At 41.4% G+C, this 26,284-nt stretch overlaps 3 protein-coding genes and 1 long non-coding RNA gene across 9 annotated transcripts; 2 read left to right on the forward strand and 2 right to left on the reverse strand.

Annotated features, from left to right (window-relative positions):
• Positions 1-287: 287 nt before the first annotated feature.
• fam149b1 (family with sequence similarity 149 member B1) lies at positions 288-9,658 on the reverse strand. 2 transcript variants are annotated; one of them, XM_033613853.2, is made up of 16 exons: positions 9,483-9,658; positions 8,246-8,362; positions 7,610-7,754; positions 6,717-6,865; positions 6,450-6,593; positions 5,731-5,892; positions 5,461-5,642; positions 5,225-5,367; positions 4,489-4,557; positions 3,831-3,943; positions 3,286-3,510; positions 2,136-2,259; positions 1,890-2,015; positions 1,611-1,692; positions 1,122-1,259; positions 288-965 (listed from the first exon to the last, which is right to left on the reverse strand). In XM_033613853.2, exons 1-16 carry the CDS (start codon positions 9,527-9,529, stop codon positions 883-885), a joined length of 2,049 nt encoding a protein of 682 aa, XP_033469744.2. In that variant the 5' UTR covers positions 9,530-9,658; the 3' UTR covers positions 288-882. The 2 variants fall into 2 exon arrangements, with proteins under 2 accessions (XP_033469744.2, XP_033469745.2); XM_033613854.2 differs by lacking the exon at positions 4,489-4,557.
• A 497-nt stretch (positions 9,659-10,155) lies between these two features.
• Positions 10,156-15,497, forward strand: ecd (ecdysoneless homolog (Drosophila)). Its single transcript, XM_033612469.2, has 14 exons — positions 10,156-10,475; positions 10,587-10,826; positions 10,914-11,031; positions 11,164-11,251; positions 11,477-11,655; positions 11,917-12,109; positions 12,304-12,432; positions 12,562-12,687; positions 12,835-12,920; positions 13,022-13,125; positions 13,555-13,813; positions 14,017-14,084; positions 14,183-14,403; positions 14,531-15,497. The coding sequence occupies exons 2-14, from the start codon at positions 10,622-10,624 to the stop codon at positions 14,759-14,761; spliced, it is 2,007 nt and encodes a 668-aa protein (XP_033468360.1). The 5' UTR covers positions 10,156-10,475; positions 10,587-10,621; the 3' UTR covers positions 14,762-15,497.
• LOC117248102 (uncharacterized) lies at positions 15,490-23,301 on the reverse strand. 5 transcript variants are annotated; one of them, XM_078160853.1, is made up of 5 exons: positions 23,240-23,301; positions 21,723-21,773; positions 21,151-21,352; positions 17,825-18,125; positions 15,490-17,732 (listed from the first exon to the last, which is right to left on the reverse strand). In XM_078160853.1, the coding sequence occupies exons 2-5, from the start codon at positions 21,746-21,748 to the stop codon at positions 17,326-17,328; spliced, it is 936 nt and encodes a 311-aa protein (XP_078016979.1). In that variant the 5' UTR covers positions 21,749-21,773; positions 23,240-23,301; the 3' UTR covers positions 15,490-17,325. The 5 variants fall into 5 exon arrangements, with proteins under 5 accessions (XP_078016979.1, XP_033468737.2, XP_033468738.2 ...); XM_033612846.2 differs by having other exon boundaries at positions 21,730-21,773; positions 23,099-23,295; XM_033612847.2 differs by having other exon boundaries at positions 23,099-23,295.
• Positions 20,518-21,212, forward strand: LOC144458402 (uncharacterized). Its single transcript, XR_013487894.1, has 3 exons — positions 20,518-20,599; positions 20,937-20,993; positions 21,091-21,212. It is a non-coding gene; the product is annotated as an uncharacterized LOC144458402 (long non-coding RNA).
• Positions 23,302-26,284: the final 2,983 nt, after the last annotated feature.

The following is a 26,284-nucleotide window of genomic DNA, read 5'->3' on the forward strand; positions in this document are numbered from 1 at the left end:
AAAATGCATCGATGAAAAGGTTTGATTTTCAAGCTTTGTCACCTTTTGTAACATGGCTGTCCAGTATATTATTTTAATGAAGGGCGAACTACCCTTTGTGAAGTAACCCTGATGTTACCTGTCAAGACTTTGCTCAGGTAACATCTAAAATACAGTATTCTGTACAGACATGAATGAATCTCTTACTTATTTACAACTTCCCGTTTGTATTTTTACATCATCTTGAGGTGTACTAGTAAAAGCATGTCAGCTGCAGAGATGTTCAACCAGCACATTCCCTCGTCTGATTTATTTACATGATTTAAACTGAGCTTTAATGGAGAGAAAAGCAAAAAAAAAAGTTCAAGGTGGCATCTCTTGTTCTTATGTGCAATGAGAGGTTCTGCGTTCATATGTTTTTTACACAGGGTGGTTGAAAATTGTGTCATTATAAAAGATACAGTACCAAACTCTCTGATGTTGCATCAGAGATGGGGGAAAAAGTGCTTTTTTTTATCCTCTCTATCCCTGTCTGGGTGGATGTGTCATTCCCTGCATAGTCATTTACCAGCACAACAACACACCACGGAGGATAATATACTGTACATTCACATATAAATAGATATATACACATTCAGATCATACATACGTAGTACAAATGTCCACACATACAGCTCACACTGTACAAGGAAATGGAGTAATTGTGTGTTTGGCAGCCACATAAGCTGATTTCTGAAATACAAAAATAGGCCTCTTAACAATAAATTCACCAAAGCAGCATTATATGAAAAAATTCTGCTACTTCTGTAAAAAAAAAAAAAAGTTTAGTGGGCACAGATGCTGCAGAGTGCTGCACTTTGTTGTAGCGAATAAAGATGAATGGCTGACGGGTCCGGAGGCAAACTACAAGCCAGGTCTGCTGGCTCTGGATGAGATGCCTCCGCGTGTGTAAGACCGAGGCGGGACTGACACGGGCACCAGTGGAGCTGTGGGACAGAGGAAGGATAAAAACATCAAGACTTAAACCATCCTATGAGCAGGTGAATCTTAGTTGAGGCCGGCCGCTGCGACCTCTCTTTCATTCATAGTTTATCTGAGAGCCGAGTCTGGAAGAGTTTCATCAGCCGCTTTAATCTACTGACCTGGGACGGGGGCTTGTGGGTCCGGCTCCTCTTCGTCTTTGATGGGCGAGTGCCCCAAGGGGTGGTGGGAAAACGAGTCCAAGAAAGACGAGCTGCTAATTCCAAGACTGATGCCGGTCACACCGATTCCAAGAGAGTCTGGGGGAATAAATGAATAAATTAATGCATAAGCGATTAACTGATGTACGACAGAATCCATCTGACACTGACACTGGCTATGTACAGTACAAGCACAGAAAAAAATTAAGTAACACAAAAGCAGGAGTCTCAGTGATTCCCAAATAATTATAAGAAGCTAAAAATAGATAAACAGCTTAAATATTCAGCTAAAAGTGATAGATAATTGGCTGAAATAGACAATGAAAGTAATGGATAAACACTACAAACTCATAGCTAAACTATCAGTGGAACATGAACATAAGGGGTGGTGTTGATGAAGCGGTACTTGTGAAAACATATATATTCAACAATCCATGTTGAGTTTCTGACCTGTGGCCACAGAGGCTCTGCCTGGCCGCCCCTGCCCGATGTTGTCCAATACTGTGAAGGATCGACGGTACGGAGTGTCCGACTAAAAACACAAAACCAGGGGTCAATCATCCTGTCTCTGACACTCCCAGAGGAACATAAAATACAGAGTATATACATGGCCAACTCATTACTTGGCATTTAAAATCACTTCTGGGTCTTTCTCTCCATAGAAAGTCACAAAGTCATGCCACTTGTGTGTGTGTATGCAGGAGTCCGTGATGATAAAGAGAATCTTACCCTGTATGTGTGAGTGGTGTTGGGGCGAGAGAACACGTCCAGCAGGTGGTGACGATCCCTTGGTATTGAACTGCCAGCTTCGTCATTTATAGCACTGTGGGCGCGGCTGGACGGGCCTTTCTGACGCTGGTCAGATGGAAATAAAGGTCAAAGACACAGTGTTTTAAAGATTTCTTAAACCTATGATCTATTCAGAAAGCCTTCATTTAGTCAGTGTAGTTGTGTGTCAGTAGTGTTGTGCACCACCTGTGCAGGTTTGGACTGCTGCCCTGAGTGAGATGACTCTGGGTCTCCGGTGCTGATGGGGGGAAGGAGTGTATTCCTGCTCAGAGGCAACAGCGGAGATGTCAGGCGGTCGTTGGCTGTGTGTCTGCGGTAGACGACACACACTTCAATAAAGACAGTAGCTATAGATAGATTGTTCTATGCTGCATCTGTGACGATAACATATACTTTTATCACAAAAGACTGTGGGCGTTGTGAAAATTCACAGCTTAGGTGTAAGGACAAAAGTCAGAATTATTATTCTTGTGATAGAGTAGATACTTAAAACAAAGAACAGATGTGATTTGTATGTATTGTTTCATCTTTAGCGCCGTAATAAATTGTTTTACCGCAATGCTAGAAAATGTTAAGAAAAGTTATTCCTTCTCAGATAAAATTTGACGACCAAGATGTTACAGTGACAGTGCTGAAATATTAAAGGAATAGTTTTGCATTTTAGGAAACAAGCTAAGATACCTTTCTTGCTGAAAGTTGGATGAGAAGATTGATATCACTCTCATATCTATCTTTTAAATATAAAACTGGAGGCATGAGACAGTTAGCTTAGTTTAACAAACAGCTAGCTTGGCTCTTTCTAAAGATAAAAAAGTCGCCTACCAGTACCTCTGAAGCTCACTACCTTGTTTGCTTAATAAGTACAAAAACAGAAGTTCCTGGAGTTGTTCCTCACAGCGATGACACTACAGTAAAAGTAAAGTCTTCCATTTTCTCATCTTCCTCTCAGAAGGAAAACAAGTAAATATAAAATGTCACACTACTCCTTTAATAACCAAAAGGTTATGAACGTGTGCTCACCAAGTTTAAAATTACTTATTAAAGTTCAGTAGTTGCTGAATTTTGCAGGGGAATTGACACTCAACATGACAGGAAAACTATGTGGCACACTTTACATTGCTACTCCTTCGCCCCCCCCCCCCCCCCCCCCCACCCCCACCCCATTATTCTGCTGCACAGAGCCATAAGGCACAAGTTGAAAGGGAGCCTGTTTTCAAAGTAATCTCACTCTGCCTCTGCACAACTTCAGAGACCGTAGGGGGAAAGAATGAGAGTAAAAAGCAAGATAGGAGTTTGGGTGGGGCTGGCAGGGTTCCAGTGATGCTAAAAAACTCACAAACGTGTCCCGCGGATGACCTCATCCATGGATCCCGCTGCGCTGGCCTGACTCTGGCTGGGGACCAGCGGCAGGAGGGTCCGGGGAGGAGGGTTTCTGCGTCGCGCAGATTGTGCCGGGCGGGACAGCGAGGAAGAGCTCTGTTCCTGGGTTCGGCGAGGGCGAGGTTTGCTGGAGGGGACCACGCTGGAGCCTGGTCTGTGAGGCGCCCGCTCCTCTGGCTCCCTGTATGGCAAGAGGAGAGTGAAGCACAATCGCTGAATGGTGCATTTCCACCTGCTGCCAACTGACTGTGTACTCTGCCAAACAAGGTGTTAAGACCAGAAACAAAAACATGGCATGAGGGAGGCTCTGTCCCTCTATAATGTGTTTACCTGTAAATGGAAAACAAGAACTACAAGGCATCTAGGTCTCTTTAAACTCCCATTCCAGGATTAAAATCACATTTTATGAATACACATAAATGTGCAGTGGATATGTCCTTGTTTTTTTTGTTGTTTTTTTTGCATTTAGGCACCGGTTAGAAGATTAAAACGTGTTCATACTGGTTTCTATCCAGCACACCCAGGTTCCTCTGCTGCAGGGGGATGCTGTGGATCACGATGAGGTCATTCAGGTTGTGCTGGGTCGCTGCTGCTCCTACTGGGACCCTTCCAGCCTGGGGAATGGTGTGAGATGAAGAGAGAGATAGTAATGAGATAGAGGATGAGTGGGGGAGGGTAAAGCAGAGGGATAAGAGGAAAACAATGATTTAGAGAGCGAAGAGGGGACAAGACACATAATATAGGAGGTTAGGCACAAATAATCTATCTTATGAAGGCCAGTGGCCGCATGGTTAGTTAATTCCATATGTACAATACAGCACGTTGTCAAAGAAACGGTTATGTATCATGCAGTAACATCAGGAGGACCCCATATTTGATATGCCACCAACCAAAAAATAACATTCACAACACTTAAAATGCAACAAAAGCCATACGTAGCAGAACAAAAGCATTCCAACATACTTATTGTGAAAGAAAATCAAAGCAGTTCGTGTTGAAGATGACTTGCAGTTAATCAAAAAAGATACACAGTGGTGATGCATTCGTGTTAATCAACAGGCACAAGCACATTTAATCTAGAGATAAAGATAGCGAGCCACCATGGACGACGCGCACATGACACGCCACCATTTTGGCTCTAAGTGAGGGAGTTACATACAGTGGAAGGCCTTTTCTGCTTTTTGGATTTCCGTCTGGACTTGTGCTTTGAGCCCTTTGACTTTGTGTTCTTTGAGGGAAGAAAAAGGCATGACCAAAGGAAGATAGTGGAAATAGAAGAAAGGAAAAGAGGAGGGGAAAGAAAATAAAGGGAAATGAAGATGAAGAAAGAAGAAGAATGACATAAAGAAGGGAAAATAAAAGAAACACATTGGCAAGGTGAAGGGCAGAGGGAAGGAAAGAAAACAGTGATACAAGTTAATGAACTGGAGGCACTGGAAGACTGAAAGAGCAACAAGCAGGAGTGAAAAAAGGTGACAATCGAGTGTGGACTGTGGAGCAGAGACACGTGACTCTAAAGCCTGCTAGGATCTCACAGTTAGGGATGCTCAGCAGATGTTATATGGTCTCTTCAAGGCCAACATGAGTATGACATGTCTTCTACTACAACCATCTTTTTCTCTTTTCATGATATATTGTGGTGAGGAAAGCCCAAGGTAAAATATAAAACTTTCTTATATAACTAGGTCACTATTATTACTATTATTAAACATGTTTAATTGCATCTGTCGAAAGTTCGAATAAATGACTTTTTAAAAAAGGAGAATTTTTTGATTCTCCAGTTTTTAATTAGTCTCCTGAACTGCTGGCAGTGATTGATGAAATTGAAATGAAGCTCCCAGTCTACTCCCCCACACGCACCCTGCTACGTCCTAGTCCCTCCTCAGACCACTGACCTGGAACTGCAGGCCAGCTGTGAGCGGGGGCACCCTGCTCTGGCCGAGTTTAGGCAGCATCGTGGGCAGCATGGAGAGCAGCATGAAGGGATTCTGGGAGTCTTGCTGCACGGGGCTCAAGTTCCCAGAAATCTTTTCATCATCTGCCAATCAGACATGCAATCACTTCCAAATACTGTGCACAAAAATTTAAAGAATGATTAATATGAGTTAGGTCTAGTGCATGCAGTGCCTACTTGAGGTGCAGCATTCCCAGTGGCGTTGAACCAGCTCTTTCATCCAGCCAACCAGCTGTCGCCACACATCATCAAACAGCAGGTCGAGAACAGCCTGACGGCGACACCGGTATGGAGAGACAGGGGGCAGACAGTGATGCCGCCGACCCGACTCTGAACAATCCTGCTCCCACTCGTCCTCCCTGCAGAAGTCGGACATAGTGACTCATTTTAACAGCTGAGGTTTAGGTTTAGACTCTGGAATAAGAACATCACAGTGTCACAACTCACAAGTCCCTGCTATCGAAAGCCAGGTACTCCTCCATCAGACCCTCGACCTCAATCACTCTCTGCTTGTCATGACTGCTGGGGCCACTGGAGGTGCCAGGAGCCTCATCCAACTCTGCTGAGGAGGACCTGATCATCATTGCTCTCCTGCCCTGCACATTTAACCTTCCCCCAAGACAAGGGTACACACATAAGCACCTAAACATGTACACATAAAATGGTACACTCACAGACACAAGCCCACACATCTTATATGTTTTCTATAAATAATTACTAAACTCAAATCCAGCTCCTGAAAAGCAGAAGGAAAATCCTGATATGAACTTTTACGGTATGCACAAGCTCCCACTAACACACTGCACGGAGACATTGGCAAAAGGGCTGATACAAACTCCTTTATGTCAGCTTAGTTTTAAAAGTGGCAGTCCCAGCAACTACTCATCACAGTTAACCAACATGACCCACAAACTTGATTAAGAAGCCTGAGCATCTAGGTCACAAAACCACAGAGTGAGCCAGGACTCCTCTATAATTCATGCAGTAACACCAGTCATCTGGACAGCCAGCCAACTCGTCATAGAGAGGCATAACATTTCTGACAATTTCTTCAAATAATATAACAGAAAACAGTAGTTCCTTACATCAATGAGATGTATCTTTGACTTTATATGTCGCACTGACATCAGACAGTCAACCAGTGAGCCAGTGCAGTGAAGACTTACTCTGTGCCACTCTTATCTTTCTCCTGGGATTTCACACTGCTCTCTTTGCCTGCTGATGGGCTGATAGCAGAGCTGCCTCTCCCTGAAGTAGCGTACCACTGGAAGCCCTCATCACAGGGAGACATCAGCTGAGTCCCCAGAATCCTGAGTGACACACACACAAATAATATTTTAGTAAAATAATTGTCTTCATGCAGTTTTTCCCAGAGTTAATCTTTGATCCCACTGCTACCCTGAAGTAAAAGGTCAGAAGGTTGGATAACACACCGAAGATGTGGGAAACGTGTGGCCCACTGCTGACATTCATCCTGCAGCCCCTGGAGTATCCCTCCTCCGCTGCCTCTCCCCTCGTACAGCTCTTTGTCGATTTCCTCAAACATTTGCTGCACCTGCCGTGACGCCGCCTTGTCGAATTCCTGTGGGACGGAAAAACAAAAAGACACAGAGACACAGGAATTTCCTCTGTTCTCATACCCCAGCACTATGATTGAAAGCTGCTGCTTTTCAGTCTCTTCATCAGTTATTGGCGACACATCGCCATTCTTTTGTTTTTTTTTAATCTAGCAGCAAGCTTCAGCCTGCATAATAATTGGCCCCTATGGCCCTTGGGAATGTGTGTATGTATTTGTGGTCAAGCAGGTTTGTTCATATGCTGTGAGGAGAGGAAAGGAGTGAGTTAGTTTGCGTAACTGAGTTATCTTTACTTTCTTTCTCAAAAGCAGCTTGAGGACAACAAACTAAATAAATCATTGAGTCCTGGAAAAGTTTTGTCGGGACCAGCTGAGGCTAGAAAGCACAGCATAATAACAAACCAATACCCAGTGGATTCACGCCTTGCATATTCAAAGACGTAGCAGACAAACAAGGCATCTACCATATGACACAGTGACTGGCTGTATGACTGTGTATGGATTTCCACAGGTTTACCAAAAGGTGACACATTTTAGACAATAAATCAAAATCTGTCATTAAAACATGCATAAAAAAACATGTCGGGGGAGTTTTTCATCTTTGTACCAGAATAACAGACAGCATGGAGACTGCTAGAGGAAAAACAGTGTTGTGCTTGTGTGCGTGCACACTTGAGGATGTGTCTTGTGTGACAGACACAGGCAGGCTGGCATCGTCACTCCATATTAAGATCTCAGGAGTAGACTTACATCGTAGCCCCAGGAGAAAACAGAGCTCCTCTCGGTGGAGATGCCAGTGCCTGTGGAGCTGTGGATACCTGACCAGGACTGGCTGGAGTCTACTGAGATGACGGTGGGACAGTCAGAGTGGCCGGAGGCAGCAGATGTCTCTGAGCTATAGAGTATATAAAGTACAAAGAAGACGTGAGGTTTATGTATGTTTCACAGTCTGTGTTTCCAGTACTCCCTACTTCACATACACCCACTGAATTTAAGTATATCCAAACATTTTTACTCTCTGTCACAATAAACCAGTGCCCTGTTATGTGGCTGTGTAAATCTCTTTGTTGGTGGCTGCTGATATAATCAAAGGTGAGGTTTCAAAGTGGAAAATAAAGGGCAAATGTCAAAGTAACTGAATATTCCAACAGCCTGGCTCATTATTTATTCTTTTAACTGCACATCTGAAGGAGGCAATGTGATATCAATTAATCTGCTGCTTCTGGGTGTCCCGTTTCACACAGCAGGAGCCCTGAGAATCAGCTGTCCACTCAAGACGGTGTAACATTACAAAACACATGGGCTAGAGTATGTTTGTGTATTAGTTTGAGGTAGTTTCAGCTTGACCTCACGCTGGCGTCTGTAGGATGACCAGGGTTCAGTTACCTGTTGTGAGCGGAGACAGCTTCCTGGAGGTCATGGAGGTAACGCTGAGGCGTTTGGTTATCGTCCGCTTCCTCGGGGAGAGGGTGGTGGTCGAGGCTGCTGCGAGACAACCCACGACTGCATGAAAAACAGATCACAAATGCTAATCAAAAAAAACAAACAAATGAAAAGCAGTGAGTTTGTAGTCACATTTTGAAGAAGTCACCAGTGGTGCATTTCATGTCAGTAATGAATAATATCTCTTGTATGCTTCACACCTCAGTAGACACCTTTTATAAAGTTTGGGACCCTTACTTAAAGTACATTGGACTTTCACTGTTATCTTCCATATTACAGGGGTTTCCTAATTAGTCACTGTACATTTCATGTAAATCAGTATCACTGTAACCTTGCTATTTGTCAATATAGCCTATTTGTTTGTTTGATGCTGCCTTTATGTTGTCGCAGGAGGTGATGAAGTTTGGGGATGGATATAATGCCCACTGTAACTATTTCTATTTGGATTTTCTTATTCTAAGCTACTTATTTTATCTGTCATGTCAGGTGCGAGCTGCTTTGTTCTGTGTTGCATATAAAAATAAATACTTTTAAGAAAATTAAGGTATTGAGAAACATTTTATTGCTAAAGATTTTTCTGCCAAGTTCACTTTTTATCATTTTATTTTAAGTAAAAGGAGGTTGTCTTTAACCATTTTAGCACAATAACACGACAAAACATCATGAAATTATTATTATCTTCCAAAACGGTTGAATTAACAAGTAAAAACAGACTTATATATCTAAATAATAGAAAAGATATGATGGTTATGTGTCTATATGCCAGTGATTCTTGTTAATAAATGGCCATACCGCTTTTTTTGTTTTGTTTTTTCGCCATGTATTAGCCTTTTAATATAAATAATGTATCCTTCTGACTATGCATACATTTATTTGACAGTTTCCAAAGCATGTCATTATTAAAACAAGGAAGTGGTGTTTCTTTACATAGATAATAGGTTGAATTGTTAGTTTTAAAGAAAATAAATGTCTGTCCATGTCTAAACCAGGCGACAGACGTGGCAGATGGACTGTCACTAACTGGATCAATAAAAATATTAATTTACACTGCCATTTGATAGTCAATAACTCATCTCACTTTCCTCCAGTGTATATGAAAAGCATTCAGCCTTACACACATTACAGTGTTCAGCTGGTACAGCACCAAATTTAGTGTCCACCCTTTATTTTCGATACTCACATCTCTAGTTTGTGCGATACAGGTCTTCTGCTGTACCGTGAAATCATCCTCCCTTGTCTCCGTCTTAGAGGCTCAAGCCCTCGTCTCTCATCCTTGCCTCCACGTCCTGGACTCGCTGGGAACAGTTCAGAAGGAGGTCTGACATTTCCTCTAGTCCGCAGATGAACACCCTCAGTGCGGGGAAGCTGGACGAGGCTTTGGCTACAGATGCTAACACTGTTTCTAACTGTTACAGCTAATGCTAGGAGGAGGCTACGTCTAAATATAACCTAGCTAGCGTTACATGGACGGACAGATAAAACAAGGCACGAACAGCGTTGTATAATTCTTCAAAAGACATTTCCTGTTAGAGTAACCTTGCTATACTACGTTAGCATACTGTGTGGTCCAGAGGCCGCCAAACAATTTGGTTTACATTTTAAAATATTACGTTAGTGGAGCTAGCTGTCGCCACTTCAGAGGGTTTTCTTGCTAATGTTAGCACCACCAACAACAATAATACGGCTGTCATGGATACGCAGCTCCGTAATCCCGTGGTCTCATGGGAAATAGATTTCCGACTACTGCAGAATAGCTGTTAGCTCATGGGCGATGTGACTACAACTACCAGAATGCCTTGCGATAACGTGATGCCGTTCCTGAAATGTAACCGTTTGTCGTTGGTGGATAAACTCAAGATGTCCGTTATGTATTGAATCAATTATTTATGAGTTATTTTGGTTCATTAGGAAAATATTTTATTTTTTATATAAATTCTGTTTAATATAGGTTGTATTTAATCCGTTGAACAGCGAGAATTAGTTAATATAAGAGGTAGGAACTATTGTTTATTATACAGTTGGGGTAGTCGAGCAGAATTCACAGTAGGACCTAAACAGTGACAGATGGCGTGCTAGCAACGTACGTTAAAATGAGACAGGTTTAATGTTTTTCCCGCATTGAAATTTCTCCAGACAACATCGACACAACATCTCACATTAAAAACAAGACAAGGTAAGGCTGGCTGACACTTTCAAGAGATTGTTCTGTACTAGCTTGGTAGCTTGCTAGCTATTAGCTGTTAACTAGCCTTTAATGAATGCCAATACTTCACTCACTTTCTAGTTGAATGTAAAGACAGTTTGTGAGAAGCTGCTACGATGGACGCCCTGCAGAGGAGAATGATTCAGGAAGACATGGTTCAGTACAAACTTTTCTCGATCCAGCCGGACGGTTCAGCTTCACAGCAGACTGAGGAGCATCTCACACATCTAGTGGAGGAGATTTTGGCAAAGGTTGCCCCACTCCTGATACAATACATCTGGCAGCATCAGGCATTCAACCTCAAGTGTCATCCTGAGAAAGGTATAGTGTTGTCAACATCTCAGAGATGAGTTGATTTAAATATTGGTCCCCACATTAAAGACTGACACATGTTGCTCTTGTTGACAGGTGGTGTCCCTGCTCACATTGGAGGGAGCACTCAGTTTGGGGACAATGTGGAGGACGAGTGGTTTATTGTTTACCTCCTTCAGCAGATCACACAGGCTTTCCCAGAGCTCGCAGCCAGGTGAGACAAAAGTTTTAAGATAAATATAAAAAATCATTTGATTGCCACACTACAGTGCTTAACATGGATCCAATTCACTCGTTGCTACGTGCTTCTTTGCTTCTAACTTTCATTTCTTTTTTGTGAGTACAGAGTTGAGGACAATGATGGGGAGTTTCTTCTGATTGAAGCAGCAGATTACCTTCCCAAGTGGCTGAATCCGGACACCAGCGAAAACAGGGTAACTTGACTATATGAGATGCCAGATACGATGTTTTCTTTTATAGTTTATAGCTTTTGTTGTCTTAAGTTTTCATTTATACTATGGATCATATCAGTGGGTTTGTATGTGTTAATCCTTAATATAAATCACGTATATGTCCCGTTACTGCCAACCAAATCTTCTTCATGCCATTGTTTGTCTTTACTCTAAGTGTAAGTCTTTATCCACTCCTTCTCTCTGCAGGTCTTCCTCTACAGGGGAGAGTTTCATATTCTTCCCCGTCCCTCCAAATCCAGTCCAGTGGGAGTCTCAAAAGATGTGGTACCAACTGTGCCACAAGCTCTAGCACTGCTCTCCACCCACCCAGAGGCCTGTCAGGCGAGCCCTAAGATCTGTTCAACCCTGAGGAAGCGATTAGAGGGGTGAGAGGATGCATGCTTTACACTAGGGGTGCTCTGACTCTGACCTATTTTTACACTATGTCAGAATTCACAGTTTCAAGATGCAGAATCATTGTTGGATACTTCGTCATCACAAACGTGAGAAAACACTTGCTGAAGCATAAGAATAGCTTGTTAACAGCCTTTCAAATGTTGCATGTAAGTGGATATCCAGTAGGTATCAACAGATACTGTAAATGTATCGACACTGAAACAGCATTTCAATCTCCTCTTTCCACTCAGGTACCCAGAGAAGATTAAAACTGGCCTCCATCATGCCCACTGCTTCATACCCGTAGGTATTGCCATGGTGTTAGCACAACGACCAGACCTGGTCGCTCCTGCAGTGTCAGCGTTTTACCTCCGGGACCCAATAGATCTGCAGGCGTGTCGAAGCTTCAAGACCTTCCCTCCTGACACAAGAGTCCTCACCTCGGTAAACACATATAAAGATTCATGATTGTAGCCACCTGGACAAAGAAAAGCAATTATTATAATGTCTTTTTATGCAAAATACTGTAATCACTGTTTTTGTTTTCCATTAGTGTGTTTCAGCTTTTGTTAAATGTCTTCAAAACCTTTTATGCAAAACACTATAACTTTGTACTTCTGTACTGTTTATATTTGCAGGTGACATTCACCCGTTGCCTGTACGCCCAGCTGCAGCAGCAACAGTTCACCCCTGACCGGAGGAGCGGCTTCACCCTGCCTCCTAGCTCTCATCCTCAGTACAAAGCCCATGAGCTTGGCATGAAACTGGTGAGCCATCACCATGTTCCCTCTTTATTCTAATCTGTCTTTTCAATAAATACATTCATGCATTTGGTAGGATGCACGGTGGCCTTTTATTGTTTTATTTCGTTACATGTCTGCCTCTGTTTCTCCTAGGCCCATGGCTTTGAGATCCTGTGCTCTAAGTGCAGGCTGCCATCATCAGAGCCTGATGCCCCCATCAGTTGTAACCCTCAGTGGAAGGGCTTCATGGACAGTCTGAAAAAGAACGACTACTTCAGGGTTAGTCACTCTTTTTGAAAGTTTAGGTCAAGAGTAGAAGTAGCACCTGGGATATTAGGTTAGACTTAAAATCACACATTATTAAATATGCACTATACACAGCATTTCCCTACTGTGGAAGGTTCATTATATTGTTGTCAAATGTAGGGAGAACTGGAAGGTTCGGCTCATTACAGAGAACTGACAAGATCTGCGGAAAACTTCTTCAAGCAGTCTGTCGCTTCAAAATCGAGGTCAGTGCTGTGGCCGTGTGTACGTGACTGACACTGTGTGAATATGCCTGTGACATCAGAGTGCATCTGTCTGAATGTATCTACTGTGTACATTGTCCCAGTGCTTTGTCCCCGGGTGAGGAGGTTCTCCAGCTGCTGCACAGCTGCAGTCCTTTCAGTTTGGAGGATCTGAAGAAACAAGAGTCACAGCTCCCCCAAGAGGACAGTGAGTGTTGATCTAGCTTTTGAATATGAAATACTTATGAAAGGCATTTTTAAAAGTTTGTAGATCATCCGTTAGGAGCATATTAAATTGAATTTGTCTCAGTTGTATTTGGGTAGCGGCATAATTTATGATTATATTAGCATTATTATATTAGCATTTTCTATTCAAAAGCTATGTTTAATATTTCAAAATGGCAGCCTGTATACTGTCTGGACTTTACTTATTTACTGTTTTACTTACTTCCTATAATGTAAGCCTTATATGACATTGTTAGAAAGTAGATAATGTCTGTGTCTCTGCCACCTGGGATTTTCTGCTTCCTGCCAGATCCTTTCAGTTTCTGTCCGTTTGGTGTGCATCCTCCATTCTCTACCCATTCTCCCTTTCAACCATTTCCCATAATCAGTTTTTCTTTGTGTCTATCTCCAGGTGACAGCTGGCTGGATATCACCACTCAGGATTTGGAGCGTATGTTGCAGGAGAGGAGCGGGGGGAGAGCTGATGTTGGCAGCCAAAACTCCAGTTCCACCAAACAGACACAACATGGTGGAGGTGCAGGGGAGAGGAAAAAGGAGATGCAGGACAATAAGGAGGAAGAGGAGGCCGGTTACAGCCTGGTGGCAGTTAGTCAGGGGATGAAGAGCTTCCTCAACGCCATGTCGTCGCATGAGGGTGCTGAACTGCCCTGGTGAGACAGGGTCAAGATATAACTTGTGATTTTTAATGTGCAGGTGGATGTGACACATGCATTATTTTCTCTTCATGGTCTGTCTGTGCTGCAGATGCTAGTGCATTCACATTCTAGCCTGTCTAGCTAATGTATTACGATGTGCATTATTCCGCTAATAGTCTTTTAGTTCAGGTTTTACATTGTTTTTCTTTGTATTCCAGGAGCAGTTCAACTCAGCCTTTCAGTTTTGAGCCTGATGCCATGGCCAGCGCACTGGACAGACTACTAGGTACTGTATGTAGAAGACAGGAAAGATGTGGAAGTAAAAATATCAAACAGAAACTTGTCACATCTTCCTCTGAAATTGTCTGTGTTTTAATGTTATAGGAGGGAAAGAAGAAGAGCTAGATTCAGATGATCTAGACGATGATGATGATGATGATGAAGGTGATGATGAAAAAGAAGAGGAGGAGGAAGAGAAAGAAGAGGGGTCCTCTGGTCACTCAGAAATGAACGGGACGGAAGCTTTGGAGGGTCTCAGGAGATACATGGATGAAATGGATGAGGAGCTGATGAGCACTAATATAGGACAAAGCTTCAATGTGATGGTAAATTACATGACTCCATATCCCCGTATATTCAGCCTCAACTTTAAGATGTCATTAGTTTTAAAAACATAGCTGAAATAATGGATTACCCTAAGTCTAAATATGGAACCATTTGGTCTTTCTGCAGAACAAGGCAGGCTTGGACAATGGCTCCCCTCGTCCCTCTGCCACAGACGGTGTCCCGCGACATGGAGAGGTGGAAGAGACAGAAGAGAAGATCCAGCCTCTGGACGTCGACCTCAATCTGGTCGCAAACCTGCTGGAGTCCCTCAGCTGCCAGGCCGGGCTGGCCGGACCGGCTTCGAACCTGCTGCAGAGTCTGGGTATTCACCTGCCGCCCAACTCTGACCCCTCATAAAGGACAGAGAGTACTCGGATACTGAACGAGGCACCTCATAGCAACCAAATTTTCTAGGAGTTAAAAACACGTCCGGCACTTTTCTGAAAATCTTTTGGAATGAGTTTAAACCTACATTGTTTATACAGGAGTACTAAAAAAGGAAACAAAGCTCATACTGTAAACAAGATGCACTTCAGATAACATTAATTAAAAATACACACAACACACTGAATTCGCATAGTTTTGTACAGCAGTTAACGATATGTTTTTCCAGTGGATAGTTTTCTGTTTGGTCCATACCAGTGAAAACATAGTCCTATAAATATAAAAACTTTCATTTTCTGATGTCCCCATTAATTATTTAGGATCAGGGCATGTTCACTGCAGTGAAGAAATGCATTTATCTTCAGTTTTGGTTGCAGTGTAAATACAGATATATTTAAGTCTGTGTTGCCATAAATCTTTATGTCAAGTTTTTATTCATGTTGCTTCATCGACAAGTTTAGTCTCTGACAGTTTTGATCTAGTATGTAATTAAAAATAATTTGTAGAAAGCACATTTGAGATTTATACCCAAGGGCAGGATGAAGCAGGACTCTGCTGCAGGATGCATGACAGGAAAAAGTGGTGTAAGGAAGTCATGACGTGCCATTTTGATGAGGATTTTTAACACATGATGCTTTGTGTAATATGTACTGTTTGTGTTGTGAAACAGAATAAATATTTTTGGAAATAAAGTCTTATTTCAGTGTAATTTCAGTTTATTAACAGTGAGTAGATTATCTTTGATGCACCATCACCAGGTAGTTCAACTTTATTATCACATTATTTGTTTAAGCATGTAAAATATGTTTTAAATATGATACACATACAATGACAAAGCATTTTCTTAAATTAAGACATAATTCTAGCTTCCCATGACTCACAGAAATTGATGTCAGCACCACTTAACTCTCTTTCATCGCAATCCCTTCTCATCTGATTTACCTCAGCAGTCAGATTCATTCAAGGGCAACTGCTACAAAACTCTGGTTAAAAATTCATTTGGGAATCTGAGTTTAAATATTTCTAACACTGGTAAGTAAACGTAAAAAAGCGTGTTCAACAGTCTGTGTCCAGAGTACAAATAACCCACTCCTTGATTGGTCCCTTTTCATCTGAGAAAGCTCTCAGAATCATTCAAGGACAAACATGGGAGTTTAAATCTGTTCATCTTAAATACAGTTTAATAAATGATGACATATTTACAGGAGGGTCCAAAAGTCTGCTTACACTATTAATAACTCTTTAATTGTTTATCAGGTTTATCCTCAAATGTCCTCAGTTTTTAATGAATGATTTGCTATTTGCTTCAACACTAAAATAATAATGTTGTTGTTTGACTCATGCTGCTGTTCTGTCATTGTCACTGGTTTTAAATCTGCTGCTCTCACACTCCGGCCCTGGTTTGTCACTGTTTTTAATAAAGAGTACCCAACGTTCTTCACCTAACTGGAACAGGCAGTGTTTGTTTAGGTGGTTTGGTGATCTGTTTATTCTGCATCCTGTCCTGTACAGGTGCCCAACCGCTTAAGCTCTCTGACATTATCTCATCCCCTGCAAACATTTTGCAACATTAGTCCTCAAAGTTCTCACACAGTGTAAGCAACGGCATAAGCAGAAGTGACAATGTTAGAGAAAGAGATGCATTAAGGTGTGGAGGATTTAGGGGAATGTACTGGCAGAAAAAAATAAATATAATAAATATGTTTACATTGGTTTATAATCACCCAAAAATAAGAACTGTTGTGTTCTCATTACTGTAGAATGAGCTGTTTGTATCTACATAGGGAGCAGGTCCTCATCTACGGAGATCGACATGTTGCACTGCCATGTTTCTACAGTAGCCCAGAATGGACAAACCAAACACTGGCTCTAGACTAGGCCATTCGTGTTTTTACATTTTTTCATTAGCAGCCCCTCTATGATGAGAACATTGGAAAAAACACTGATTTTTTTTTAACATGAAACTGCTTTGATCAGTGTTCTCTGGGGCTTTTCTGGGCTTTTTCTCCTGGTAAAAACCTCCAGAACAATGGACACTGAAGGAAATCTAACCAGGAGAAGTTTCAGCTGGTTGTAATCTGCAATCCTCACCACTAGAGGCCACTTAATCCCTCCTAAATCTGACACACTGTTCCTTTAAGGGCATTTACAGTTAGTATTTGAAATAAATATATAATGCAGCTAAAATAAGAACAATCTAAAAGTCTTCATTTATGTATTTGCTAAATGATGTGTCAACTGAGTCATGGTTAATTACAGAAGAGATAAACACTGGTCTTCGTTTATTCTTTTGGACCCACTGTAAATCAAAAGCTTGTCAACTGGTTTCATGATGCTGTCATGGTAACGGTGTAATGCCTGTAGCTTCTGTGCTGATGTTCTGTATTTTATCTCATGTTTAACGGAAGAAAGAAGGCGATGTAACTTGTGTTTCTTCACATAAAATGACACTGATGTGGATTAAATTGCAATCTGTGTGTGTTGCATTGATACAGTACAAAACAGTCAATCATTTGTCTCAGTCCTGTCAAGTGAAACTACAAAAGCTGGAGGAACGGCTGCATCATCTGCCTTGCCGAGTGCATCAGCGCAGCAGCAAGCGGCGAGACACACAGAGCCGACATACCGACCAGGAAGTTGAGCACCATCCCCAGCAGGAGAATAGCCAGCAGGTACCCATGGAAGAGCAGGGTTTGCCAGCTGCCGTGACTCAACACCTGCCAGGGACTGTCCGGGTGCAGCAGCCACAGGAGGCCCAGCACCCAGCTCTGGTTGACCAGCTGGGTGTAGTAGATGTCAAAAACAGAGGCCTGGGCATCAGGGGAGTGGCGACGCTCGGCCTCGGACACTTTAGCCAGCCAAGTCAGAGAGAGACTGTGAAGGATTAAAGCCAGAGGTGCGTACATGTACTCCAGAGGCTCAACACCTGACAGACCCTGGGAGGCTGCAGAGAGAGAAAGAGGGGGTCAGTTAGAGGTCAGTTCCTTCAGAGGCGAAGACAATAACATCTCACTTTTTTTTTTCTTTTTTTTTTACCTGTGATGACAAAAGATGTCCCACCCAGGATGGAAATCAGGATACAGATGTGGATAGATGGAAGAGACACCAGCTTCTGAGAGAAACTGAAGCCCACAGTTACGATGGGCAGCAGAGGCAGCATGAGGGGAAAGAGCCCGGCGTACGAGCTGCTAGCCTTGGCCCACATGGCCAGCACAGCATGGACGCTGTTACAGATAGAAGGCACCAGCACTCTTTCACCCAGGGACCTGGAGTAGTGCTTCAGAGGCACCAGATCCAGGACATGGAGGAGGTTTAGGACTAAGAGAGAGACCAGAACCTGGAAAAGATAACATCAATATAAAAAGTCTTAAAAGTGTACCACAAAGCACTTAAGATAAAAGCTGAAAGCAGAATTATTTTAAAGATGCTGATATGAGGCCTCTGAGTAGATACTTAATGAGAGTTTGACAAACACACGACACCAGATTCATGTGGGTAATTGACATTCGGGGCAGATTGCAGAGAGTGTTAAGCACAGTGGTGTAGTGGAGGGTATATGCAGGTATATGGGGTCTACCCACGTCCTTTTCTGGCCCTTTATACCCACCTATCAGCCAATAAGACATTGGAACATGTAGGAGAGTACACCCACTTCCTCTTTGGTAACCCACCCATCTACCTAGTCTCACAAAGGTCTAACCTCTCTCACGACGGTCTAACACCAGCCCACTTTCTGTTCCTAAAAAACCTGTGGCTGATGCTGACATTGTGTGTAAACTGGAACCCCAGTTCTCTCTCTTTTTTTTAAAGATTATTATTTTGGGTTTTTTGCCTTTAATGGATGAGCATGAAGGGGGGAGAGAGACAGAGAGGGAAGAACATGCAGCGAAGGGCCACAAGCTTGAGTTGAATTTGGGCTGCTGTGACAAGGACAAAGCCTCTGTACATAGGACGCCTCCTCTAACCACTAAGCCACCAACGCCCCAGTTCCAGTTCTCTCTTTGAAAGAAGTACTGGAATCCCAGAGTAGGAATTATGTCTGTGGACGTGACAGAAATGTCCTCAAAACATTAAGTGATAGCCCACAAGAGTCCACGCCCACTCTCTTACTTTCTGTGTCAGCAAAAAGGTTGTTGTGAGTGACGTTGTAGTTTCAAAGGCAGATGATGCAATGGAAAAAGTCTAAAAGGACTCTTTTTCCTCTGTTACAGTGACCAAGCGTAAACCACCAGTGGAGGCAAATCTTTCCAGTGGCAGGAAATTAAAGAGTCAAAACGAAGGCTCTTAGAGAAAAGACTTTTTGTACACCCACCTCATCAACTACTGCGACACCACTGGTTAAGCATACACTAACATCTGAATCTTTTTAATGAAACTGAGATTTCTCCAAAGTCCCCAAAACTGTGAAAACTACACTGCAAATGCTGCAAACCTATAACGTTCCATGACATCTAATTTGCTGAGATGATTAGGGAGTTTAATTGATCGATCAAATGATAGAAAATTAATAAGTGACCATTTTTAAAATAATAATTCGATCATTTATATAATTTTTGTATGCAGGCAATTTGACATCTGCACTATTACCTTATATTTTATAGACAAAAATAATATGTATTATTAATTATAGTAATTAATTGATAATGCATATAATTGTTGGTTGTAGCCCTAATTTATGCCATTGTACTCAATTTTTGCAAGTTTATTGTGTATGAGTATATTCTTTTCTGAGAAAACTGCTTGCAAAAGCTGTTTTTTCAAATTTAAAATCCCCTGCCACATACCTACTTATATATGTCCTATAGTTTTGAAGCATCATGTAAACTTCAGAAATATTTTTAAGATTATTTAAGTAACTTTTGAAGCTCAGCAGGGTTTGGCCCCAGTTATATAGCTGAGCTACCAATGCTCCAAGTCGAGACCTTAGATCCTAAAGCCTACCCTTACAAGTCGTCCTTAGAGCTAGGCCGGTAACTCAAGGTGACTGCACTTTGGCCATCAATGCTGCAAGGCTCTGGAATTCTGTGCTTGTTGGGATTAGGTTGGCCAGCATATTACCCGTTTTTAAATCATTGCTTAAAGCATAGTTTTATAGGAAAGCTTTCCCTTTAAATGCCTGATTTGTACTTTTGTGATGTGTAACTTCTGTGTTTTATTTCCTTTTGCTCTGTTTTTGCCTCTGTACAAACTGTTTTTCTTAGCTCTTAACATTTTTTTCATGCACTTTGTGAGAAATATTAGTATTATTATGTTTTATGACCCAAAATAAACACATAAATGGAGGACAAAGATCCGAGATGGGTGGATATGCCCATCCAGCTCCTCCATTACACATATGTTATGCCACGTGGCTAAATATAACTTCAACCTATGGACTTAAAGCAGTTTTAACCTATGGACTGATGTCCTTCAGTCTTCACAGCCCCTCCCAGTGTCTTCAATTCAGAAATAGTAAATCGCAGGTGTGCGAGGCTTTTTTTGTGGTGAAACCACTTGATGTTTTGTTTAAAACTACGTCAGAAATCCGACACTTTCAAAGCATTTACATTATACCCACAGTCAACGTGTGTCAAACACAGGTCAGTCTGTACACTCACATGACTCATTCACTAAGTCATTAGCCAGTTTCCAGTCCTTTCAGTCCTCTGCTCACCCATTTGGTTAAACATCTATCATGCATGAGTGTTAATCAACACTGAACCCCTTCTGTCACTCCCCACCACTAACATGCCGTGTCCTTCAAACTAGCACACACAGACAGCAAATACTGACGGAGTTACAATAGCCAGCAGCCAACACTTCATGGGACAGGTATGAGGTCAACTGCCATGATTAGCAACTCAATAAAAGAACTCTTTTTTTCTGAAGAATTATCAATGAATGACACATTTTTATTTTTAGTAGAAGTAGTAGTAGTGCTTTTTTAAATGACATTTTGTACTTAAATATACAAACAGCATGTGTGAGTCTTGGTGTTTCAGTATTAACATACTAGTACGACTGTTAGCAGAGATAATGTGAAGGCCCCTGCTATTCTCCAGTGTCAGATAGCTTATCAGGGTGTCCCCTTTCACATGTCTATATTATGTCTTAATTGCACTTGTGATTTAGCTGCTCTCTGAAGTAACTAAAACCCATGTAATTACAGTTTAAGCAAATACGGTGCTGTCAGGACACACAGGACTTTGTGTAAACAAAACAGCAGGTGAGCCACAGAGGGCAGTGTCTTTTTATATTAATAATTATTGTGCATGTGCTGGTGGCAAACAAAGGATGCTTTCATATTTGATTGATTATTTCAGATGACCGTGTGAATCATCCTTAGAAAGGAGCCAGACAGATGGCAGGATGCAGGCACCAACCTGGGCGAAGCAGGGAGCTATCGCATAGGGGTAGTGGTACTGAGGGATGAAGATGCCGGCCACAAAGTTGCGGAGTTTGTCCGCCAGGCTGTATATCACCACCACCATGAGGCAGAGGGTGGGAACCAGGGGCTTCAGTGCGTGATTAGACGACAGGGTCTTCATCGCTGTGGCACACCATCCCCTCCTCCACCTTCCTAAACTGCACACAGAGAACTTAATGCATGAATCATACATTTTACATTAATCTCAAATAACTAAGCTGTGAATGTAGTTTGATGTGAGATTATAGAAAACAAGCTTGTCCTTTAACTCGTGTTTGACCCATTTTTGTTGAGCTTAATGTGTCCAACTGGAGAAGGCTGCTTTGTTTGACAGATAACCACTTTAAAAAAAATCACCCAGAAGTGACAGGTTTACATAGCCTATCCCCTGCAATAAAACACCAACATACTGTCTCCTATATGTAGGCAAATAAAGTTTGGCTATATAAACACAGTTGGCTTTTCATTTGCCTGGTTCCCAGGATGACAAAAAATAACATATTCATATATAAAAGCAAAATGGATTACCTTTTACCTAAGAGACATGCTGTCATTCTGCGCAGAGGTTGCTGTTGGGATCTGTTGTTTGGAGTCAGTGTGGAGAAAAGAGAAATTCACATGACTGCAACATCACAGAGCAGTGAGGCGATCAATATACTCTCCACAGAACAACAGAGAGGAATATCTGGTTTAACCATTAGCTCTCATATCATAACATCCTCACATGGTCGTAGAGACTGGCAGACACAGGCAGACCTGCTGCCAGGAGGAGACAGGCTGTGTCAGCTCTGTCCTCAGAGACAAGTGGAGACAGAGCAACATTTCCAAGAACTTCAAGATTTTGATTCGCTCTCTGACCAGACTAAAATGCAATAGCTGCTTGGAGAAAACTGTCTCAGCGCCATAGATGCAGCAAGATATGTCAGTGCATGTCACAGCCTGACAGACAACCAACACAACAACATATAGTTCATCTAATCAGATCACACTCCTCACTTAATGTTTTTTTTCTCTTTTAAAATGTATGTCTATGCATTTGTAATAATACATCGTTGATTGTTTTTGAATTTCCACTGTCTTAAATTGTAATTGTGCTTTGGCAACACATAAAAATGCCATGCCAATAAAGCTTATTGAATTGAACGGAATTGAATTATTATGGCTCTGCTACATGCTGTTTACAGGTGATCTACTAACTAACTAACTAATTATTTTATTATAATATCCCGGACATACTTTGCATCATTCCTTCCAGCAAAACAGCTCCTGTATTTATCGTTTCTTGTTCCTATTTGGTTGTACATGTTTTAACTGTTTTTACTAAATGCCACTCTCATCATTTTTACTGCTAGTGTGTTTTTCTATTTAACAATTCTATTTAAAAATTCTGTTATATAAATGTCTGATTTTGCCTAGCTGAACTAAACCTAGTTACCTGGTTATCAGACAGGAAATTCAATTTATGAAAACAAAACAAAAAAATCACTATTTATACAAAAACATACAATACAAATAAATGTATGTAAATAAAAAATATTGGAGATATTTGTCCAAATTTACACAATTAAAATGGTGTTGGCGTGTTATACATAAAACATCAACTTATTTTTATTAAAATTAAGGTGGAGACACTTTTAAAAAACACACAAAAATCACAAGCAAAGGGACAAAAAGTTATGTTAAATGGGCTATAGACCCAATTATTATTAAATTATACATTCTCGTAATAATAATATCGTAAAAGTCACATTAGATATATATCAGCTCAATTACTGCTTTATAAAAGGAACAGCTATTTGCGGAAAATCCCACACTTTTAAACACTGCGTAAATTACGCACCTTTTTCGGACATAAGCACGGAAACGTGACAAAAAAACGCGAGAGAAACATGAACTTTACTCACCATGTGAAACTCCTCACAAAGCCGTATTTCATCTTCAAACTCCAGACATCCCCTCTGAGTGTCAAACACTGCTACCTATAATAAACCGGTCACAGTAACGCAAGTAATTCACCTTTGTCTCAACAGTCGTGTGTGTCTCACCATTGTGCTGAGTGCGCCTGTCTGCTCCCCTCCTGCTCTCTGCTGCTGCTGCTGCGGGCATTCACCTCATTTGTTTTCCCACTGTGTCCAGATGGACTTTGTTCCTGCTCTGTTTATCTTCCCATAATTGAAGAAGCAATCTTGGGTGGACAATTATTAAAAGTCTGTTTCTCCCGAGAAACACAGCAAGAGCAGCACCTGTGGAGTCCATCGGGATGTGTGTTTGCTGACACATTTCATTACACATAATGTGTGATAGTGATTGATATCAGCCACATGGGAGGAATTTGACTGATGCTTTTAACATTATACTTTTAACACTATACTTTCTGATGATGAGAGAGTAAACCCCAGGCTGTTTCTTTCCCAGCTTTGACACCTGTTTGTGACATTCCTGACATGTTTGCCCCCCTGCTCTATGTCCCCCACCCGCCTCTGTCTGGGCCAATGTAGCTGCACAGAACATCATGGCATCATTGAGAGCAAGAGCCACATGGCTGCATGAATGAGGGGCTGCTTAAGCAAACATGAGGCTGAGAGGGTGTGCACTCTGGAGCAGCATGGGCCCCTGATTGATCCAGAATACTATAGCAACAAGCCTGTGAGATGCAGAGCACTTTCTGTTAGCTCTGGGAGTCATTAAAGGCTGGAAAAGCATGAAAAAGACACTAACAATTAAGTGGAAGATGTTAACTAATCATGGTTACATATGCCATGTAAGCACGCTGACATATGTATGATGTATGGGAACGTATGTATGCATACTGTGCATACAATAGACTGGATGGTGTGTACACTGATATATGTGCACAGGTGTAGATTTTGGAGGAGTGTAGCGGTGGGGAGTGCAGAGGAGAAGTCCCTCTCAATATTTAGAACATGTGCATTTGTAATACATGTGCAGAAAAGGCACAAATTAGTGTATGAAACTTCACTGGAATGCAGGTTTGATGCTCAAAATATTCTGTCAGAGCACGCCCAAACCCCCAGTGTTGAAACAAAACTCACGCCCTTGCATATGTGTTCATTTATACTTCACAGACCTCTTACAAAATGTAGACCATGTTTAAGCTCACTCAGGAGCACAGCAGGGGGCAGTGATACTCTCCTCTGATGTTGGCAGACATATACAGTACAAAGCTTTGGTCACACAGTATCTTTTATTTTCCAAAATAAGCCAGTTTAATATATGTATCATATAAGGGCTACAGTATGACACATCTTACACTTCCTAATAGAAATGAGAAAGAATATAGAGTGGAAAATATAAATAACTTTAACAGAACACAGCACCACACAATGGACACATTTAAAATGACAACATGAGGTGTATGTACTGTGTAGTCTTTGTCATATAAAAAGGCATCGGCAGGAGCAGTATATTGCATCAGATAAGCTGCACTGAGTTTAATTAAGTTTGTTTGGCTAACATATGACCAAACAGAAAAAATTCAACAATGGATGAGCATCAAAGGCTGTGATTGAGGAAGGTGATGAGTGTGACTGAAGGGCACTGCACAACATACAATAAGGTTTCAAACTTCAATATTTCAATGAGACAACCAGGATGATGTTAAAATCTTTTGCATTAATGGGAAGGTTAAATGTTAAGTGGACACTGGAAGTTGTACAGTGTTTATTATGTTTCTGAGACAGTAATAGGTTGTTATAATGGATGGATGTGTTCTTTGAAAGTTTGTGGAGCCAGCTTTAATTTGAAGGATGCCTTCACTTGGTGTATATTCTCTGCTAACATCAACTGGTTTTGTCTTTGCTTTAACTGATTTACACCTCCTGCCCTGAACCCTGAACAGTTGGCTAAAAAGAAAAGTAAGAAACTATGATGGCAAACAAAGAATATGAGTTGTCAATTCAGTGTATTAATGTGGTAACCCCAGAATTATATTTGCTCTTGCGGAGGTTTATTAACCATTTATACAGTGCTGGGAAGGTTACTTATGAAGTGTAATTGGTTACAGACCACAAGTTACCCTGTTAAAAATTATAATAAGTAATGTTACTATTTTAGTTACTTTCATCAAATTAATGTAACTTCTTACATTTGATTGTTTTTGATTACTTTCTTAACACATTTTTTAAACTGGGCAATTAAGCTGAAAAATTTAGGAAAAGAAGACATTCCTGCACGGCAAAAAGATGCAAAGCAACAGAAATAATGTCATAATCTACATATCCACCCAAAGGTCTGCAGCCAGTATCTTTACTCGGTCTAGAAAACATGACCACATCACACCAATCCTGGCCTCCCTACTGGTTACCTGTTGTTTTTAGAATTGATTTTAAGATTTTATTGATTACTTAAAGCCCTGAGAGGCCTTGTCCCAAGTTCTATAACAGATCTTTTATTGCCCTATGTTCCTTCTCGCACGCTGAGATCCTCAGATGCATTGTTTCTTGTTGTTCTGAGGTCTAGATGAATTTACAAAGATGGCAGAGCCTTTGCAGTCAGAGCTCCTCGACTTTGGAGCGACCTGCCTGAGGAGATCTGGGCTTTTTTGTGTAGTCAGTTTATATTGCTTTATCTTGTTTATTTGCTATGGTTTGTTTAGGTGCTGTATAAATAAAGATTATTACTGTTTTATTAACTTTTTACAGAATATATATATTCAGATATAACCCCTTTGTAATCACCAACATTTTTGTCAGGAACAGATTACATTTCTTATAGTTATGTAGCCCCATTACATGTTACTCCCCCAAATTGTTGTCCATAAAGGCATTGAATTGATGTCTTATGGCGTCCTGGTACATGTACTGCTTCATGCATCCTGCCTTATTCGTTCTTTCTTCTTTTTACTAAATACTACAGGACTCTGTGTATGGTTTTGAGAGAAACTCAGAGCCTTTTGCTCACCAAATTACCATAAACACTGAATCTATTGGTTGTAATTTGGATGAAGTAGGACTTCTATCCAGGTCTCCCCTCCTTCACCTGTCACAGCCAGCTACTGTACCATGTGGCCCTCTAGAGCACTCGACCGTCTCCTTGACTACCAGCTTAATTCAAGGCAAGGCTGAAGTTTG

The sequence above is a fragment of the Epinephelus lanceolatus genome, chromosome 17, assembly GCF_041903045.1.
Source record: "Epinephelus lanceolatus isolate andai-2023 chromosome 17, ASM4190304v1, whole genome shotgun sequence".
Classification (NCBI taxonomy): domain Eukaryota; kingdom Metazoa; phylum Chordata; class Actinopteri; order Perciformes; family Serranidae; genus Epinephelus; species Epinephelus lanceolatus.